Below are 21,950 nucleotides of genomic sequence, written 5' to 3' on the forward strand. Positions count from 1 at the left end.
TCAGCCTCATCACAATCCATCAACTCCGCCCACACACCGGGGCCCCACCCCAACACTTAAAAACTCTGGTTCCCGCCAACGCCGTCTCGATCAGCTCTGACACATCGGCTTGAAAAAGAAAGTATTGCCTTCGAAACGCATCGCCAGCATGAACCCAGGACTCACTGTGCGTGTCAAACACTCCACCTCTCCTGACCTTTGGGCTCCGCCCCCTCTGCCTCTCCACACCGTTATCGGAAGCCGACAGTCTGAAGACACAGACTCGCCGGACTATTCAGGAGGCCCCAGCGTCCATCCACCTCCGCCGCCACTCCGGATCCTCACCCCCCCTTCCAGCAGGCATACCAAGGGACCATCATAACACCTCGGCATCTGCACCACCCTCCAGCACCGCGTCTCTCTCCAGCGCCGGACACTGCAGACGTCCAGCAGGACTGCCACGCCAGCACCCATCCAGAGGATCATCCTGCAGCCTTCCACCCAGGCACTACAGGAGCCTACATCCGTCGTTGAGAGCCAGCCTTCACTTTCCTCGCGGTGAGTTACAAAATCTCTCCTTGTTTGTGCTCACCTTCCTCATCTTACCTCACTATTTTGTGTTCACATCTGGTCACACCACTACACCACCCATCCCAAGAGGGACCGTCTCCCGCTACTGCTCCTCTCCATCTCACAGCCGTCCTAAAAGCGAATGATCAACCTACCTTAGGTGAGTACATCACCTATCCCTCTCACCAGGCCTCACCACATTTATTGCGCCAGGTAGTGGCGCTTCCGTTCTAGATTAGTGACACGCAAGGAGACTGAGGGGGCGAGTCGTAGAGTATAAAGATAGATTGGAGTGCCATCGGCATAGCGATGGTATTGGAAGCCTTGTGAGGTTATCAACTATCCAAGGGAGGAGGTGTAGATAAAGAAGGTGGTCAAAGGACAGAGCCTTGGGGGACCCCCACGAAAAGGAAGAGGAGTTAGATTTGCAGGTGACACTAATGACTGTTGTTTTTAGCAGTTAGTAAGTCATTGGTGAGATTTAGGGGGGCGGTTTCAGTGGAGTGTTGGGGGCCAACGCCAGACTGTAAGGGGTTGAGAAAGTTATCGGTGAGGTGGCGGCTCAGGCTGTTGTAGACAAGGCGTTCTAAGAGTTTGGAGGTGAAGGAGATTGGTCTGAGGTTGGTAGGGTCCAGTGAGGGTTTTTACGGTATCAGATTGACCAGTGTATGCTTTAGAGGGGAGGGAGAGATTGAAGATGTGAGTAACTAGAGTGTAGGCTAGAGCAGGAAGGTGACCAAAGTAGTGGTAAGGGAACAGGGTCCAGCAGAAAGCAAGGAAGTAGGGTGCAAAACTCCGGCACCGTGTATAATTCAGATAGCCACTAAAACAGCAGAGCTGATTTAGTGACTCTGATTTTTCTAGCAATTTTTGCTTTTTCTATCCAGCCTCTTGTCTACACAGCTGCTGGAAGTTCCCCCTTCCATTTGTAGCTATCCAGCACGGTTGTCCTTAGCCTGTCTTCTTGATTCTACTGCATCCGGACTTTGCTCACTGGATGTTGCGGGGATTAGCCTAGAAATGACCTTCAGGCACTGGGTGCCGTGTGGATCGATTTCCAAGTCCAGATCTACTAGCATTGCCTTTGAGCTTGCCCAGTATCCGAGGACTCACTTAATGAGTAGGCCAACCACCAGCAGCTCTCTCGTTTTAACTGGTCACTGGGCAACTCTATTTCACTGAATTTCAGCTGCATTCAGCTTAGCAGTATCCAAGGTTTTACCAAATATACAAAGTTGAATTGTTTCCCTTAGCATCTCTCCCCTTTGGCTTACCGCTTGCTCAGCAGGTTTGCATCCCTTTCTACAACAATCTTTTTTTCCTTTCCCACCATCGCCAACCTATACTGCATCTGGCTTAGTAAAAGAAAAAACAGATCAGTTTCTGCTCACTGTCTAGTCTTTGGTCAAACTGTTAAAGTTTGGACGGTGTGGTTATAGTTAGAGACTGCTAAAATGTGCCAGTTCAGAACAGGTAAGTTTTGGCAGTTGAGTGAAAACTTAGTTGATTGCCAGAGCCTAGTGTAATGTGACGGTGCGCCTAGACACCTTCACTTTAACCCTTTCACTGCCAAGGACATACGGAGCTACAAAAGTGCTTCTGGCTGGCCAGCTCAGTATGCCGTACGGACCTGGCATTTACAGTTCTACTATAAGCTCATGGTCGCTTCAGCGACCATGAGCTTATAGTAGAACTGTTCCCCGGACTGTCCCCTTCAAATTAATAGCTGTCATCAGCGGCTCACAAGCCGCTGATGACTGCTATCATCAAAAATACGGGCTGAGCGATGTTCCGATCCGAGCCGCTGTCATCCTGTCAGTTTTTGGATGACAGCGGCTCTGTAGCGTGGCAGAGCGGGGGATGGGTAAATATCATTGATATTTAACAATCCCTCTGTTTACAGCAAACACCGGAGTGTGTCTCCAGGGGTGGGGTGGAGGAGCAAGCGTTGGCTCACGGGGAGAAGCCACAAGTTTCAGGATGGCTGAGCAGTGAGAACGGAGCCGCTGTCATCCTGTCAGTTTCCGGATGACAGCGGCTCTGTGCGTGGCCGTACAGAGGATCGACGATAAGTATCATTGATATTTACCGATCCTCTGTGCAGCACAAATCGTGTGATCACTCCAGTGTTTGTAAATAACTGGGGACACATAGGGGGTTATTCACAAAGCTGCCGAAGGCAGCCGTGTGAATAACCAACCCAAAGTGAAGTGAGCCGTACACTGACTGAAATCAGCCGTACAACGGCTTGCTGCGGCTGGGTTCGGGTCGGCCGAAGGGCAGAAGGAGTTTGACTTCGCTAATCCAACATCTGGATCGGCTTAGCCGAACCTCCGGCAGGCTACTCGTTGCTGTTCGGCCTATTCTCATAGGGCCCAAACAGCAGTGAGTGAATAGCCGACTGCCATTCAGGTCAGCTATTCTGCTCGGTACCTCTGTGGTACCGAGCAGAATAGAAAAAGGAGGGGGGGAGGGGAAAAAAAAAAAGAGAAAATGATTGGGCGGAGTTAGCAGTGACAGCTAGCTCCACCCAATCAACGATTTTACTTCATACGGCGCCATCCGTAGTCATTGCGAGCAGGGCAGCCATCAGAAATTTTGGGGCCCCTTACACAGCTTGAGGTCTGGGGGGGGCCCCCCCTCCGCACTGCCGCCGCCACACTGAGCCACATAAGTCTCTGTACAGAGGAGATGACACTCTAATGTCCTGTCCCTCACAGTCACATCAGTCTCTGTACAGAGGAGCTTAAACTCTAATGTCCCCCCCCCCACAGTCACATCAGTCTCTGTACAGAGGAGCTTAAACTCGAATGCAGAATTGCACTGCTTGTAGGGGGACTACAAATACATTTTTACAGCAATGCAGAACAGTATATTAATTGGACTCTGGGCTTAGTGACGCGCCGCCGGACTCTGGGCTTAGTGACGCGCCGCCGGGCTCTGGGCTTAGTGACGCGCCGCCGGACTCTCGGCTTAGTGACGCGCCGCCGGACTCCGGTATACACCAAGATGTACTCCAAATGGTGGCATGCGCAGAACACTCTAGCAGCCGCTATGGCCGCCGCTCGATCTGCAATTTCGGATTCGGAGACTCATTTCCTCTGAATCCAAAACAGCATTAAAATGAGTTTCCTTTAAGATACAAAATAAAAATGTTTTTCCATTTTCATTTGTTTCGTCTGAACAAAATTTGTTTGCCCTGCACACGTCTATTGCAAACCACAGCAAACCATATCATCCGATTAGTATACGGCAGATACGCATAAAACTTAACACAACAACATCACATTACACAGGCTGTAAAATAAAAAAAATATAAGAAAAGTAAACAGTCGCCCCGACAACCAATCAGATATTTACATGAACCTAATCTGCCTCTATACAGGATACATTTTCTACCAGTGCCAATTAACTTTAAAAACTAAAAAGTTCTCACCAGGGGCAGATGTGGGGGGCCCCGGACCAGATCTCAGTGGGTCCCCCAGCCTCGAGCCCTGCAGACCTTCCCCCACTACCTCTGGGCACTGGTCTGCACCGCTGTCAGGCTAGGATAGTGATGGCGAATGTTTTTGAACCCGAGTATCCAAACTGCGACGCAAAATAATTTTATTTATCCCAAGGTGCCAACATTGAAAAAAACGTTAGTATTGCGTTGCAGCATGGGCGCTCGGGTTTAAAAAATGTTCAGTATCACTGCCACTGCCAAACATTTATACACTCATTAAAACACACAAATCACGCGCTCATTAACCACTTGCTGCCCGGAGCAATTTCTTACATTTGCACACACGATAAAATCTGAATTTTTGGCTAGAAAAACAGCTTCAGACCCCCAAACAATGATATATTTTCTGAAAGCAGAGGCCCTGTGGAATAAAAACATACTAGTTGCAAGTTATGTAGCACGGTATTTGCGCAAATGTTTATCAATCAAGTATGTTTAGGCTAACATACACTAAAATGAAATGTAGTGCACAGAAATAGAATATAATGGCTACATTTTTGGTAAAATATAAAAGTCTGGGTCACGCCGGGCAAATAGATACCAAACATGTGAAGCCTTAAAATTGCGTGAATCTGTGAAACCGCAAAAAAAAACTACAAATAACAAAAATTTCCCATAGGCGATGCTTTTAAATGCTCTTATGGTTCATCAGTTTAGGGCTATCAGTGATTGATTGGCCTAGAATTATTGCTCTCACTCTGCCGCTCGCGACGATATATAACATGCTTGCGTTGTATGTGCGTGGACGTGGGGAGCGGGGGACCTTAACTGCTTGCCGTCCGCCCGTTGTGAAAAAATGGACGGACAGCAAACTCACATAGGCGGGTTGCCGTAATTAGATGGCGTGCCCTCAAGTGCGCGCATGGGCAGAAAAATCCTGTCCGTTCTGAGGAACCGTTACCGGCTGATTGACATACAAAAGATCGGAGGCTCTATAGCCACCAATCGCTTGTATCTTGTGGCTGCGTGCCCCCATCCCCCTACTAGAATGCCGCCGCCACCTCCCCTCCTGCACCTTCACCTTCAATCCAGGGATCTGCTATCCCATCTGCGGGCCAGGACCAAGATGGGAGGGAGATCAGCATCTTCCTCCTTGCTGAACTCCCTCCGGGCTGTGAATGCAGAAGTGATGTGTATTACATCACTTCCGCATTCACCTGTCAGTCCTCTGGCTGCTATAGCCAGAGAGAAGAAGCTGATGAAGCAGATCTCGGCTTCATCAGCTTCTTTGGGGGTCTTAGAGACCCCTAATGTCTCCATAAAGAGGACCTGTCTCCATAAAGAGGGCCTTTGCTATTAAATAAGGGGATTGGTATCCCCCTATGTGATAGCAATAACAATAAGTGTAATAAAAAAGTTAAAAAAAATAAGTCGCATGTAAAAAAGCCCCCAAAAATCTTTAAGTCTCCCACCCCCACGTTTACGCACATATAAATAGGCGTCAGCTGCGCGAAAACGACAATCGCGCTACACGTTACATATCGCCGCAAACTTCGGAGTGAGATCAATAATTCATCAATCACTTATAACACTAAACTGATGAGCAGTAAAAGTTTTTAAAGCGTCGCCTATGGCCAATTTTGGGCCATAGGCGACGCTTTTTAGTTTTGGCGCGCACACGCAATTTTAAGGCCTGGTTCACACCTGTGCGTATTGCATAAGCGCGTCACACGCGCGTTTTCTTCCCGGAGTTTGGTGCGTTTTCATGTGCGTTTTTTAGATTAGAAACGCGCGTTTTGAAGCGACAACAGAGGTATCCAATGAAAGAATTCCTGTTTTTCCACAAGCGTCCAATGAAAAAGACTTCCTGAGACGCAGCATTTCCCTTTCCTGTAAAAGACCAATGCACGCATAAGACATAGCTGCACGCATGCGACATAAAAATAGCTACACGCATGTCACATTAAAATAGCTGCACGCATGGGACATAAAAATAGCTGCACGCATGTCACATTAAAATAGCTGCACGCATGGGACATTAAAATAGCTGCACGCATGAGACATTACAATAGCTGCACGCATGTCACATAAAATAGCTGCACGCATAAGACATAGCTGCACGCATGGGACATAAAAATAGCTGCACGCATGTCACATTAAAATAGCTGCACGCATGGGACATAAATAGCTGCACGCATGGGACATTACTATAGCTGCACGCATGTCACATTAGCTGCACATAAAAAATACTACTGAAAAAAATGCGCACCTGTCAGTACACACTGCATGCATTCTGCATGAAAACATAGCAGACATGCACGCATGTTTCACGTAAATGATGAACACAAGTCTATGCAATCAATGAACGCATGACGCATAAAAGTGCATAGCGTATGCAAGCAAATATTCAACATTTGATAATGTACCTTTGGATTCTTTAACTTGCTTTGGGAAGGTTTCCCAGTCCGTCCACGTAGCTTCGGCAATCTCCACCCAGGCACGTTGCCTTATGCGCCTGTTTTTGTAATGCGCATGGCGCATGTCATAAATACATGGCCTTCCCTCCACCTGTCTTATGAAGGCCTCAGATTCAAGCATGGCATCCTCCATCTTTCTTCTTCAACAACAGCTCTGTGGGGGAGTGGTCTTCTGTGGACATGTGTGGAACGCGCGTTCTATGCGCGATTTCAGTGATTTCGTCCGTTCCCGTCGAAGTCTATGGGCACTAACGAGCTACAAAACGGACCAATACGCAGCAAAAACGCTTCGGGACCTTTTCATGCGTGGCCCGTTTTGTAGTGCGTTCGGGACGGACGGAAATACGGACAGGTGGGAACTATACCATTCACTTCAATGATTTTTACATTTTGGTCCGTTTTGTAGTGCGTTCATCAAGCGTAGGACGCACTACAAAACGGTCAGGTGTGAACCAGCACTAAGGCTTAACATGTTTGGTGTCTTTTTACCCGACGTGACCCCGTCTTTTATATTTTACCAAAAAAATAGGGTAATAATAAATGTTTTATAATTTAACATAGGAAAATGGTAATTTGTTTGGTAATTTTTCCTTACCATAGTAAATATTTCAGTACAGCGTTGCATGACGGAATAAATGTAATTCAAAGTACTGCAGCGCTGAATACTGGAAAATGGCCAGGACAGGAAGAGGGTGTAACACCGCAGACTTCAAGTGGTTAAGGAAAGGTCACTTTAATTTTTACAACTTTTTTTTTTACACTCAGCTTTATTGCTATCACAGAGGTGGCTGACAAGTCCCTTATGTAATAGCAAATATGAGACAGGTCCTCTTTATGGAGACATCAGGGGTCTTTCAGATCCTTAATGTCACCTAGGGACCTCAAAGAAGCTGATGAAGCAAAAATCTGCTTCACCAGCTTTTTCTTCTGGCTCTAGGAGCCGGAGACTGTGCACAGCACTTCCTATGTCCAGTGATCGGAGGAGAGATCGAGAGAGAGATCGAGAGAGAGATCGAGATCAAGAGAGGCTTTCTGCATCGGTCGATCTGTCTCTCTCACTCTTTCTTCCTCCCCCCCCCCATTCTCTATCACAACCCCACCAATCCAATCCCCGGGGCCTCTGTCTGCTGGGAAACACTTACCTTTCCCCTCCAGGCTGCAGACATGCTCCTCTTCAGCCATGATCTCCGGTGCTTCTGCCCGGGTAAAGTAAAATCTGCCTCCTGAATGCAGTCTAAGGAAGGTACCAATAGCACGGGGGGCCCGGGACCTGGCAAATGGTACTATTAATATAATCCTATAAGAAAAAAAATGATCGCTTGGAGCCCGGTGCCCCCCGGCTGCCAGGGCCCCTTACAACAGCACTGGCCGTACCCCCCGATTGCGAGCACCCATTTTTTCATATGGGAAGTCCAGTAAGGTGTGCTACAGGTCCTTGGACATTTAGACAGTGGAAGAGACACTTGTGGGGTGGAATGAATTGTCATGGAGGAGTACAGTATAGAGGTGTCAGGGGGCAGCCAGTGAGACACTTGTGGAGTGGCATTGAACAGAGGCAGCAGAGAGGATACAATACTTTAGTTCCCTATAATGATGGGGGTTTAGGGCAGCTATGAGGCAGCCAGCACCGTTGACCTGCTCTATCTGCAGGCCCACTCAGCTGGGGAAGGCACCAGTATACATGAGCCTGTTTTCCCATCACATTCCTCTACCTTATATTAAATACTACAAGATCCTGCAACAATAACAGAAAATTGGAGGGAAAAAAAATTAAAATATGGTTGTTTTTACAATGTGTGAGTATGTATTCCTGTGACCACTATGAGGCTTTAAATAGTTTGTACCTGTGTTTCCCCTGGTGAGCATCCTCAAAGTGTGCTCTCATTTTGTGAGTTATGGCATTTAGAGAAGAATTGGCCCCCGACACACGCTCCGGCCCCTGTTCTCTCCTCGTGAGGACCTTATTGTACGCAGTGTGATGCAAAAAACATCCTGCTTATGCCATCTTTGCTGCAGTGTCATGCAAAGCATAACTTCCATGGGCTGAAAGGTAGCATGTGTGTAGAAATCTTGATGTAGACTTTCTGCAATAATAAAGCCAACAAAAATGAGTGCAAAATTGCTGGCAATGTCTAGTATTTCTAACTGTCACTGAACTAACCTGTCTAAATAAACCATCACTGATTTGCTCTGTGTAGTGTTGCCGATTGCCACAGCAAGAACTATATAACCGCAGATAATCACTATGACTAATCACTGTATACCAGGGGTGGCTGAAAAGTTCTGAGCCTACGGTCTTAAAAATCAAATGAATAATTCTGAGGGAAAAAAAACACACACACACACACACACACACACACACACACACACACACACAACCCTGTAATTAAATACACTTTTCAAAAGCGCCCTAAGACCATTAAGAAAAAAAGTTTTATCTTTACTATTAAATTTCTCCTCTACTAAGGCTTTAATCTCATCACCCTGAAATCTTCACTCCCTCAACTCCTTCAAATTACTGAATAAGAAATAGTCACTGAGGGCCAGGTCAGGACTATAAGGTGGATGGATGGTTGATTTCGCCAAAGCCAAATGTCTTGCCTTGAAACTGGCACGGTGTGAACTGCCATGTTGTATTGCAAAAACAAGACGACCTTTGAGATTTTGCTTCTTTTTATCAGATACGTCGATGACTCAGACATGCTGATGTTCACGGTTCAATCACTCAGAGCATACTGGCACTGATTACTTGAAACTTACCAACCGGCAGGTACTCAACTAGTGACATACTGAACAAACAGTTATCATGATTGTAAGCACCTCAGGCTCAGAACTTTTCAGCCGCCCCTCACATATTTTGTGACTAGCAAAGCAACTTATTTAGCTGTATGTAATGTTACTGTCACCGTTTAACTGTCACCACCTAATATCATATATAACCGGTAATTACTACACCGCCACTATCACAACTAGTAACATCATGATATACTGTATAATCACTCCAACTTTCAAAATAATTTTTAATTGGGCACAGGAGAAGACAGACCATACATCCAAGTGATGCCACTTGAAGCACTAAGTTCTTATGATGTACATTTTTTTTCCTAATCTGTTGTAAACATAAATCACATAATCCAGGTTACATGCAGAGCCAGATTTACTTCTCAGGAGCCTGTAGGCAGAGAAATCTGAAGCGGCGCTACTGGGATTGCTAAAATGCATATAGAAAAGCCACAATGCTTTGCTTCCTGGCAAATCTCCTTTAAACAGATGCGACAACACAAAGTTTTTGGCACGTCACATCATCATGTTCACAAGTTAAAAAAAAATATATATGAAGCTTTCAAAGAAAAGAACACTGTACCTAATGTGGCTCGGTTATGTTTTTTGCTGCATCTGGAACAGGGTGCTTTAAATCTGTGCTAGTGTACTGCCCAGTGTAAGGAAGCTCTGTCTCAGTTGCAAAGCATGGGTTCTCCAAGAGTATAATGACCCAAAATACACAGCTAGAATAGCCAAATAATAATTAGGAACAAACCATTAAACCACTGGTTCTCAACCTATGTAACCTCAGGACCCACATTTGTCCTTGGTCATTAAGTCGCGACCCAAGTCCCATTGCAATGGAACACACAGCATTGCGGTACCGAGCATTCCAGTGCGGGTGATTGAACTGTGGACGGGAGATACGTTTAGGGTGCCATTCAAATGAATGGCAACACACCTCCCGCACCAGAGCGTGTAGTAAGTGCGATTGTATGGTAGAGAGTTCATTGCAGAGGACTGTGATTAACACTGTACTAGTGTGAACTGGCCCTCAAAAACACTGACACACACCAAAAACAATGTAATTTTAAAAACATTTTTTTAAAAGATCTCCCCACCTTCTATGAACTGGAGTGAATGCTCAGGCTGGGGTCCAGTGTGGGCTGCTGTGCTGTGACAGAGCTCCATCCAAATGTGCATTGCTTGTACAACTCCCTTGCATGCCCTGTAGAGGTGCGGGGGAGCCAAAATATGACGTCACTCCGGTCCAGGCCCCTCTACAGGGCATATGTGGGAGCTGTAAGCAATGCATGTATGGATCAGGCTCCCTCGTGGCCATAGCTCCAGCCCACCCCACCTCAGGCTGACAAGACAGAATATTTTGAATGACTGCTTGGCGTGAGAACTGACATTGCTGTGGTAGGGGGGAGGCGGAGAAGCCTCTCACCTAGAAAAGTGGAAGGCACGCAGCGACCCACTGAACACAGGGTCACGACCCACTAGTTGAGAACCAAGGCATTAAACTATTCTGAACTGGCCTTCTATGGGCCATGATCCAAATCCCACTGAACATATATGGAAAGAGAAGAAACATGCAGGCTGGAGAAAGCACCGTTAAACCCGAGAGGTGGAGCAGTTTGATCAGAATAGTGGGCCAAACTAGCTATCGGCAGGTGCACAAGTCTCAATGAAAGCTACAGGAATTGCTTGTTAATGATTGCCTTTAAAGGCAGTGCAACTAATTAGGTTAATGGTCGCATCATTTTTTTTTTTAGCTTAAAATATTCTTTTGAATCAAAAGTAAAATGTGATTTTTCTTAAATATATTCTAAACAATTATGAATGGAATTACTGCTCAGTTTGGTTATTTCACAGAAAATTGTGGGCTTTTTTTTTTGGAGGAAAGATGCCAACAACTGTAAGCACACATGCACATAACATGGATCTCCGATTCTAGTGCTGCGTTAAGGGTCAGGTTTAACAAATGTTTCAGCGTGTAAAATGATGTAACTACAGTATGAAACAATCTTTCTCCAGTTTATTTAGCTAAAATTAAGTTTAACATTTATCATTTACAGTGTCACTGTATAACTGCCATTATATTGTTACTCCTCTGCACAGTGCCGGAAAGTCGCTATAGCCACGATCCAATAGCAGATAGTTTTAGATTTAAAAGGCACATGGCCCTACTTCCCCAAAGTGGAAAATCACATTCAGGCCATGCTCAGCAGTGGTAACTGCTAGTCCATCAGAGGTAAGGCTGGATTTGGTGTCACCCATACAGGTTTTGTCTTTGCTACCTGCAGAGGTTCATAAACACACTATGCATCTTTCAGCTTCCGCTCTTTTTTAGCTCTTGCCGCCATAAGAGAAAAGAAGATTTTAGGAGCGAGTGGCCTCAGGTATACAGCTAGTGTAGGCACCAGTCCCGCTATCAGAACATCTTTACTTCTTTCACCTACAGCACGCAGTACAATCTGTGCAACCTCTTCTGGTGTTCTGCCTTCAGCTGTGGTTTTATCCATTACTATAAAACAGATACAATACAGTTAGAGAAATCTACTAGTTTATATTTCAGTTCCAATCCATCATCTGCAGCATGCAATAGAATCAGATTTGTTATAGTAAGCATCGATCTGTCTTATGCAAATGGCAGTATATTTATTTACTAGAAAACCGGTTGCCAATGATTGTCACAATTTGTGTTTGTTAAATCTTTGTGATGGCATCTTTTTAGTTTGTGTTTTTAGATGCAGCTAGCAGGTGGAGCGCTCAGCTCTTATGTTTTCCAGACCTTTTTTTATCTGCTTTGTTACAGAAAAAAAAAAACTAATTTACAGAGCTCAAGCTAAAATGTACACATATAAGTGAATGATCAGTGTAACACACCCTTCCCCTCTCACATTTGAATGGAGTGGGGAATTTCTGTCAAGTGTTAACTTAGTTCTGTTGCCATCGGGGAGATCTTCCTTTACTTCCTTTGAAGACAAAAAGTGAGGAAAATCTACCCAACAGGGGCAGAAAAAGTAATTTGAGAAAGCAATAAAAACTTGATAAAAAAAGGTCACCATTTTTGTGTCTGTTGGGGACATCTCCTTATTTCTTGTGTAAAGTGAGGTAAACATCTCTGACACAGCAATAAATATTGACAGAGGATGTAAGCCTTTTCAACTCTAACCGAAAAATACATTCTGGCTGGAGTTGGTCTTTAAACATAGAGGGAAATTTATCACAACTTCATCAGACAGAATCTGGAGCAGTTGCCAATGGCCTTCTATGTTTATTTTTCAAAGCTTAACTGAACACACTGAAGACAAGCTGATTGGTTACCATCTGCCTCAGTTTTAATAAATTCCCCCATGTGTCAACAAATTTTAATGCACTTAATGTAGTAGACTAAAAACATAAAATGTGGCATGTGCACAAGTTTGAGCACCGTGTCAGTATTAACTATTGTTCCTTTTGACAGATAACTGAGCCCCCAAACATTTTTTTTTTCCCAAAGCCTTCATTTTCAAGTTTGGCTTATAATATTCTGTTTGTTAGTACACAACCCCCAAAGTGTAACAGATCCGTCTTTACAGTAGGCAAGTTTTAGTTTTTTCCTTTCTTCAAAAGCTTCTTTCTCTGTTGTTAGCAATTGTAGATGAAGTTCAACTGTTTCAGCAAATCACAACACTTGATTTCAGAAAGCTTATCTAGCTACGTACTGTGTTGCATGCTGCATGCTGCATACACTTGTAAACTCCAGGCACATACCAAATGCAGCCCTAAACCTCTCTGACCTCCATAAAGTATGGCCCTGCAGGAATGTTTCATTTACCTCACCCCTGCAGAGTGATATCCTCCTTCTGCCCCGTGACATCACAGAGCTCCAAAAATGTGACTGTCATTTCCTAAGTGGTTCTTTGGACTGGAGGAGGTGCTGTGTGCAGGCATATGGGTAGTGATCTGTGTGAAGGGTTAATATTTGCTGCACGCAGAAACTTCTTTGGTCACTTAAATGAGATACAGCTTGTCAAACGTCAGAGTAAAGTGGCTAAGAGTGTTCATCTGTAGCATATATTAAACCTTTACACAGAAGCAATGCAATATACAGTCATTATTCCAGCAACGGAGAGACAGTCATTTCAGTTTATTTAAACAAGCAGAAGTGGAGAATACTGTACATCTCATGTAATAGATAATGTCAGCTCATACCAGTCCCAAACCGTATAGTGCCAACAGTGGTGTCTCATGCGTTTCCTTGCACAGCATGTCAGAAACAGGACAGGGATAGGAGCTAGACAGACAGGCAGTATGAAGGCACCGGTTCCCCAGTGTGCAGGGACCAGCTAGGATGAATGGTAACCTAAACAGAACGTCATTATGCCAAGACACTGCTGAAGCACAGAGTGAAAGCTTAAGACTGGAGACATTTGAAAAAATCTGGGGTGTAGGAATGGCCCAACTAAAGCTAGCAGTTAGAAGTCAGAAATGTATTAGTGTCTGTACTGGTTTTGTATGCTTTGCCTAATGGTTCTATTCCCTTAAACTAAACCATTTTATAACCCAAGCAAAAAGACAATTTTTGGAGTTACATTTTCATGCTTTATTGTTATTTGTCAATTGTATATGTAAAATTCAAACATTACCAAGGCTAAGAAAATGTGCAAGACAGCATTGTCTTCACCTGGGTTAGTAACAAACTTATTCCTAACAAAACAAAAAAAAAAAAACACATTCCTAGGAGTTAAAAAACCAAACCCCACTTGGACCAAATGGAAAGTGCCCAAAACATACTATATTGTGGCCTTTAGTTTTTCCACTCTTTGGCCTCATTCATGCAGGATTTTTAGGGCTGTCCGCGGATTTCTGTGGCAAGAATCAGTGGCTTCTTCGGTCTGGACTCACAGGTGGTTTCGGACCTGTACTAGACAGTGACCGGCTGACAGGAGCTGCAGCTGTCTGCTGCTATTCGCCTTTATAAGCACATCATGCGATTACCCATGGCTAGAGACAGATGCCCTGGATGCAATCTGCCCGAGTCCACGGCTGGTCACCTGTTCCTAGATACAGGTAACTGCTGGATGTGCAGATAAATGCAAATAGCAGCTCCTGGACATCTTTCATTGCCTTGTACAGGCTGAGCTGCTGCAGCCACCTGTGATTCTGGACGCAATCATTTGCCAATTCTTACCACAGGAATGCACTTCCGGTTCTAAAAAGCCTGTGTGGATGAGGTCTGAAATTCAGAAAGTAAAAAAGGAGTACTTTTGCATGTAACTTAAGTGCTGTAAGCCCCAACAATGAACTCCTCATTTTTGGTTGGTAAATATAAAGCCTATAACAAAATTATTTTATTTGTATAAGTGCAAAAAATACTTGCTGATTTGTCAGAAACACTGTCCTACAGTGGATAGGAAGACAATAGGAGTGGTTGAGCACTTTAAACAAGTACAATGGTTAGGGCTGAGATCACTCAGCCCACAATAAGAAATTCGGAGTGCATTCCTGAAAGAACAACAACAGGCATTTTTCTCTACCTGCAAGGTATTTAAAGGGATAAAACAAGGGTTAATCTGCATGTATTGTAGAGATGTACGGCATGTTTGTTTTTTTGCCCGGACATAAGCTTTAACGAGAAATAGTTATAATTATGTTTGGGAAAAAGTTGCATTAGAACAACCACAACTAGGCTTACCTATGAAATAGCCTTTATTCGCATCCAAGTTTTTACTAGAGTGGATGTAAACTTCTGTTTTTCTTGCTGTCTGTGTTCCCAGTGGGAAGGTTCAACCCCTTCCCATTTGTCCTTTTGACCCGTCATTAAGACTGAAAGGGAAAATGCTAAATTTTGAGCTGCCACCAGAACAGGAATAGATGGGAAGTGTTCCAATGGGGATACTTTATGAGGTGACAACTGTCTAAGAGGATTTCCCTCACTTGGCAATAGTGAGCACTTCTAGCACCTGGAAGTACTTATTATATGCTAAAGGGTAGCCTTAAAATGGTCAGATCAGAACCAACTGAAACATGCACCAGATTGGGCCATGCCTGGTCACTCTTATGCCTAAAGGCAGATGGATTCTGCCTACACATCCAACTGTTCTATAAATAGCTATGGTCAGCATTAGTCTGTGGCTTAGCAAGTTTATAAAGCAGATTGTATTATAAAAAAAAAGGATGTCTACCTCCATATTTGGACCCATCTTCAGTCACCGCATTCAGTGAGAGGTTGGTTTGAATATATCCTGGGCTTATCACAGTAACCTCAATCTCATGTGCTGCCATCTCAGCTCTCAAGCAATCAAAAAAGGCTTGTGTTGCATGCTTGGATGCCGAATCTGGGTAGAAAAATTATCAGTAGAGATAAAAAGGAACACACACACTTTCTCTTCTGTTCACTTAAGGACACAGCTACCAGAAGATCTTGGCCACATGGTTATATCACCTAACCTCCATGAGCAGGATGCTAGCCAACTCTGGGGTGGCCACACCCTCTGACTGCAACAACCCACTAATTTTTTTACGCCTAGTGTTTAGGAGACAGGACTTGGATTGCTTTGCTGGGCTCTTTGTTAGTTATTTTTCTCTTTTTTCCTTCTTGAAATAAGCGCCGACTGAGTGACAGGCTGGATACATAGATCCTTTTAGTTCCCCCCCCCCCCCCAGGTCGGCGTATGCAGTTCCTTGCCTAGACAGGACCGGCTGCAACGTCTGTGTCTGCAGATCGGCCTGTTGGGAGGTTTTTTTCTTTTCTCTCTCCTTCAATCGTGGTACATATGACACACTGGACAGGTTGGGTCCATCGCAGAATCACCTCTGGCCTACGGCGCCCAGACTGCGGTAGGAGGCATTACACTTCTTCCTGGGGATGTCCTGCTTTGTTAGTTTCAAGTAAGTGTGTCTGCTGCTGGGGACAGGTTGTGCTAGTCTTTCCCAGTCCATGGGACTACAGGTGCTGGCATGTCCTGGTCCCAGAACTCCTTAGTGCTTATGCACTTTGGAGGTTGTTCATTTAATAGTTCTGTTGAGAATACAGGAAAATGTTGTTTTCCCCTAATTTTCATGCAAAATTCTGACTGAACATTATAAAAATAAATGACAAGAATTATCTTAGTTAGCAATAATGATTTTTTTGGTTTAGATAAAACGTTTTTAAAAGAATATGCCCCTCAGTCTTCTCCAAGATGACTAAACATGCAGTCGTGACCAGTCTGTACTGCCGCTAGTATGCATGTGCGGGATCTTGCCGTTATATTTTGATGTCAGAAATGTAGCAGCAAGATCCTGTGTGTGCACATAGTAGTGACCAGTCTGTAATGCCACTACTGCGCATACGGTGGCAAGATCCCATGCATGCGTGGTACTGGCTATATTGATGGCAGCCTTGCATTCGCAGGAAAACACTCTAGCTTCCTCACCCAACAACGTTCCCACTGTCCTGACACCTTCCCCAGTAGCACCTGACAAACATTCGCCCTGTAACCAGCAAACCTGCCTGTAAACATCTCCTTCACTGCTCTCAACACTGTGCTTTACAAACCCCTTTCTTACCACTGTTGCTGCCAAACACCTCACCCCCCACCCAGTGCAGCCTACAACATTAGAACAGTACTTTCAAATTGGGGGATCATGGCAAAAAAATATGGAACATGGGTAAACAAAGAGAAATTAGGTGAGCAATAGGTAAAGTTCTCTCAATCAAAGAACATTTTTTCACATCTCTCATGTACTGTGGACTATGGGATGCACTGATGAAGATGTAAACAAGAGTCGAATTTCTGATTACTTACATGCCGATCTGAAAGGGATACTTATTTTTCCTTGAATGCTACTGATGGCAACAATGTGTCCTCTTTTATTCTTGATCATTGATGGAAGAAGAGCTGGTAATAATGCAAAATAGGTTTGTATTAAAAAGCTTTCATCTTCAAGTTGCAGACTTTAGACTCACAAAACAACAATCCTTTATTTTCAATGGAAATATTGCATTTAATGTATTTTTTATTGATTTGTATGGAATCAAACATCTACCCTGGAAAAACAAGACCTAAAGCAAAATGGAGAGGGCAAAAAGATAATCCAAATACATGTATATTAAAAAGTATTTCAAAGAACAGAGTATATACACAGTATACATAAATACAATAGGAGATAGTTCTGCCTGTACACCTAGAGACAATTGTATTATTAAGGGCTATGTCACATGAGCAGTTCTGTGCCAATGACATCATTTCGTGAGCTAGTCCAAAACATATTTCAGTGAATGAAAGTGCAGTATCCTAGCAATTGCACTAATTTTAAACTGAGAGAAAATGACTCGGCAGGGCAGCTTTTGGATCTGGCATACAGCATTGCTAGTTTTACTAGTTATGAGGGATATTCAATGATCATAGGGGAGCAGCAGTTTATATAGCTGCCCAGCTACAAATACGTATGTAGTTTTTATAAGTTCTGGAAGAGATCACTTGCCTGACGTGTATCAGAATCAACTTTGTTACCTTGTGCTTACCGTCAGAATTGTTTCTCCTTTAACCCTTTTACTGCCACAACAAAAGAATTTCATACTCATGCTAAATGCATATATTTGGCTTTAAAGTTACATAAAACCCTCAAAACAATAGATCATTTCTAAAAGCAGAGGACCTGCCTAATAAAGTTGCATGATGTACAAGTGTTCATTAAACTAACTTTCTCTAATAAATTATAAATACATTAAAATTAATTTTAACCACTTGCCGTCCGCCCTTTGTAAAAAAAACGGACGGACGGCACTGCAGCATTGGCGGGTTGCCGTCTCCAGACGGCATTCTTTTTTCTGCTCGCGCATGCCCCCTAACGGACACGCACAGGCAGAAAAGACCCGACCAATGCAAACACCAGTTACCGGGCGTTTCACATATAGACGATCGGTGGCTCCATAGCCCGCCGATCGTCTATGTGCTCGTTTTTTCACCCTGCGCGCGGCCGCCGGTTTTTGGCCACCCCCCCTGACCCCTCACCTTCAATCCCGGGATCCGCTGCCCCATCTGCGGCCCGGGACCGGCTCAGAGGGCCTCCAAATCTCCCTCCAGGCTGTGAATGCAGAAGTGATGTGTATTACATCACCTCCGCATTCACCTGTCAGTCATCTGGCTGCTATAGCCAGCGAAAAGAAGCTGATGAAGCAGATCTCTGCTTCATCAGCTTCTTTTGGGGTCCACAGGTGACATTAGGGGTCCTAGAGACCCCTAATGTCTCCATAAAGAGGACCTGTCAGTGTGCCTTTGCTATTATATAGGGGGATTGTTATCCCCCTATATAAACAATAAGTGCAAAAAAAAATAGATTAAAAAAAAAGTGAAAAAAACCCCCAAAATGTTTAACTCCCCCACCCCCACGTTTACGCACCTATAAACGTAAATACGCGCCCGGTGCCCCAGCGCACAAAAACAACAATTGCGCTACACATGTTACATATCGCCGCGAACGTCGCAGTGAGAGCAATCATTTTAGGGCCATCAATCCACTTAGGCCCCGTTTACATTGCGCGATTCGCAAGTCGCGCAAATGCTTGCATTGAGCAAGCGAGAATCGCGGCAAAATCCGCTCCAAAAAGGGTCCTGCTGTAGCGACACAACCCGCGACAGCAGGACCCTTTGCCCCATTGAGATGCATTGAAGAGCGATTGTGGAGAAAGGAGCACCGAGACAAGCCAGGACATGTCTGCTGCTTCTCTCCACTGTAGCCTCTCCAGAACAAAGGACACATGAGGGGAGGGGGTTAGTTGCTCAGCAACAGCCTGTGTACTCCCCCTTCCCTCCCCTCTCATGCCGACTCCTCCCGGACCTTTGTAAGTGTTGGTGGGAAGGCTGCATGCTCTCTTCCTCGCTGAATGGTTGACTGGAGGCTGCGCTGAGGCCGGTCTCTGTCTGTGGATTCAAAAGGATACGGACTTAACCCTGTCTGTTCTGCTCCACTGCTGCTGTGAGGCCTGCTGGGATCTGTTGTTCTACCCTTACTGGATGTACTCACACGGTGCCTTGTTACCTGTTGGATTACCTCTTGCTGCACCTCTGACCCCTGGACTACTAGCATTGTGACTCTGGATCTATTCCTTCCTTGGCCCGTTGCCTACTTTCTGGGTGGACCCTCCCCGTGGCCTGCAACCCACCAGGACCTAACCCCGGCCTTTGTACACCTGAATTCCCCAATAAACACCCCGCACGCGGGGTTCCGTGTGATTTGCCTCTGTGCTCCTAGTTCGTCACAGCGATATCGCGCGGTAAATAGCCGCGATATCGCGGGAATTACCACGCGATAAATCGCTCAATGTGAACAGGGCCTAAACTGATGAGCGGTAACAGCTTTTAAAGCGTCTCCTGTGGCCAATTTTGGGTATTATCGTTTGAGGTTTCGCACGCAATTTTAAGGCTTGACATGTTTGGTGTCTTTTTACACGACATGACCCCATCTTTTATTTTACAAAAAAATTGGGTAATAATAAATGTTTTATCATTTAATATAAAGGGAAACTTTTTTTTTTTAAATTTCGGTAATTTTTCCTTAATATAGTAAAAACAAAACCCCCAGTAGTAAAAAAAAACCACCAAAAGAAAGCTCTATCTGTCCCCAAAAAAGGGTATAAAATTAATTTCAGTACAGCGTTGCATGACGGAATAAATGTCAAAGTACCGCAGCGCTGAATACTGAAAAATGGCCTGGATGGGAAGGGGGTTTAACACCGCAGATGTCAACTGGTTAAACACTGTTGCAGTTGCGAGCTTGTTTTAACCTCGACTACCATGATGTAAAGGTTGAAAGTAAAAAAAAAAAAAAAAAAAAAGTTTGCACTCAAGGGTAAAGGGTTAAAGTTAATCGGTGTTCTGGCCAAGAAGAGCAAACCAGCAGGTTCACTTACCTGAGGGGAGTTAGCCACATGCTCTCCATGCCAGAAAGAATTGGGTTTTTCTCTCTGCACTAACAGCTGAGAGGGTTATATGCAGCTGCCTTCAGGTGACTTGACACAGGACAAATGCAAAGACATCCTTAATATAACCCCCACCACTCCCAGCAAGCCTCAGTTTTGTAACATGCAGTTAGGAGGGATCTGTGTCTCGTGATGTACTCCAAGAAAAGGATTTACAAGCAACAAAACCCTGTTTTACCTGTACATCACAGGATCAGTCTTAAGCTGGCCACACACTGCTTAGATTTTCAAAAGAACTTTCATACAAAAGAACATTCATTCGTCTATCAGTTGCTGGGGTCTCCATTCATTCCAAAATTGAATGGTTAAACAAAATTCGATTGAATTTAAATTTGTCAAGTGTCCGATGGCATTATCAGGTGGCAGAGAAAGATCTTTTGTACAAGTGTTCGTTGGCCAGCATTAGACCATGGAACATCCAAAAGCAGTCCAACTGCGTGGGCAACACAGCAAACAAAGCCATCCAGTCGACATAACGAACAAGCTTAAAAGCACCTTACAACTGAAATTGGCATTAGATGAGGCCTAAAAAGCCACCTTGTAAAACTCTTGTGAACAGAATCTGGGAAAACGATGCCTACTAATAAAGTCGATAAAGCAATAACAGATCTAGTTAAGCGTGTCTCAACAGGGATGGTTGGAAAATTATTCTTTAGAGACTATAGGCTAGGGTGATGATTTGTCTAATCCAGCTGGAAATGGTGGAACAAGAGGCTGGGTGTTCCCTAAGGGGACCTTCAGGAACTACAGAAAATCCGAGTCCGAGTTAGCAGCCTTGCTTACAAGGCACCAGTGGTATAGTGGTCAGTGTCTCCATATTTTATAAAATGGTTAATTTAGTGACCAATTTATTGCTCCCACAACCAAAATTTTATTTTCTTTGTAAAATTATTAACACAGAAATAGTTACCAGTCTTCATTTAAAACATTAAATGTTCTTAGGTTTTGTTTTTTTATTATTAATATTCATATTAGCCTATGAAATTTGAAAGCACAAACATATTACACATAGTACTATGTAACACAAGACAACCCTACTTCGTCTGACCCAAGTCAGTTTCTGTACTCACTACAGCTTGTGCCAGCCACGGCTGCCAAAATGAAGTTACACCGGCACCTATGAAAGGTCAAGGGCAATTTAGTTAACATGGCTATGTCGCAATGCTGCCAAGCCATATTTCCCTCTCTATATGTTTTCTGCACTTAATAGTTGAAGAAAAGGGGACACACTACAATAACATACCTACCAAGGAAACTGAACAGTAGCAAAGAACATAATAAAATGGGGTGGGGGGAGAATTTGTAAGACAAATGACACTAGCATGCAAGTTATCAGGTCCAGTGGACTGACCTCTACAGTCTTCAGGAATGTTATGCAAGTTTTATTAAATCATACAGCTGCAATTCCTCCACAGTGCAATAAAGCTGTGTGGTGGTGTGTACAGCCAGAAGAGATTTCCCCCCGCTGTAACAAGTATAACCATGGCATCTAGCGGGGGGAGATGTTTACATATACTTTTTCATAAATGAGGATGCAGGAACTAAGAGGGAAGCATCCAACATACATGCATCAGCTTGCATGCTATTTAGTTGTGTGGAGGTCCGACAACACTAGGGGGAAATCTCATTTGCTTGAGGCAATACAGCATAGTCACCCCAATACTAGTTCTAGGGCGCTTATGTACCCTTAAATGTGAAGGTTGATAAGTGTCAATGCACCAGCACAAGTTAGTCTGGCAGCAACTCAGAGATAATTCTC

At 44.3% G+C, this 21,950-nt stretch overlaps 1 protein-coding gene across 1 annotated transcript in view; it reads right to left on the reverse strand.

Annotated features, from left to right (window-relative positions):
- Positions 1-11,467: 11,467 nt before the first annotated feature.
- Positions 11,468-21,950, reverse strand: part of DHRS7B (dehydrogenase/reductase 7B) — a 48,700-nt gene continuing 38,217 nt past the window's right edge. The window contains exons 5-7 of the mRNA XM_018566787.1: positions 17,016-17,108; positions 15,411-15,563; positions 11,468-11,764 (exon numbers count right to left, since the gene is read on the reverse strand). Coding sequence (XP_018422289.1) covers positions 11,559-11,764; positions 15,411-15,563; positions 17,016-17,108 — 452 coding nt within the window. The 3' untranslated portion in view covers positions 11,468-11,558. The remainder of the gene's footprint in view (positions 11,765-15,410; positions 15,564-17,015; positions 17,109-21,950) is intronic.

The sequence above is a fragment of the Nanorana parkeri genome, unplaced genomic scaffold (assembly GCF_000935625.1).
Source record: "Nanorana parkeri isolate BGI_ZX_2015 unplaced genomic scaffold, ASM93562v1 scaffold975, whole genome shotgun sequence".
Lineage (NCBI taxonomy): Eukaryota > Metazoa > Chordata > Amphibia > Anura > Dicroglossidae > Nanorana > Nanorana parkeri.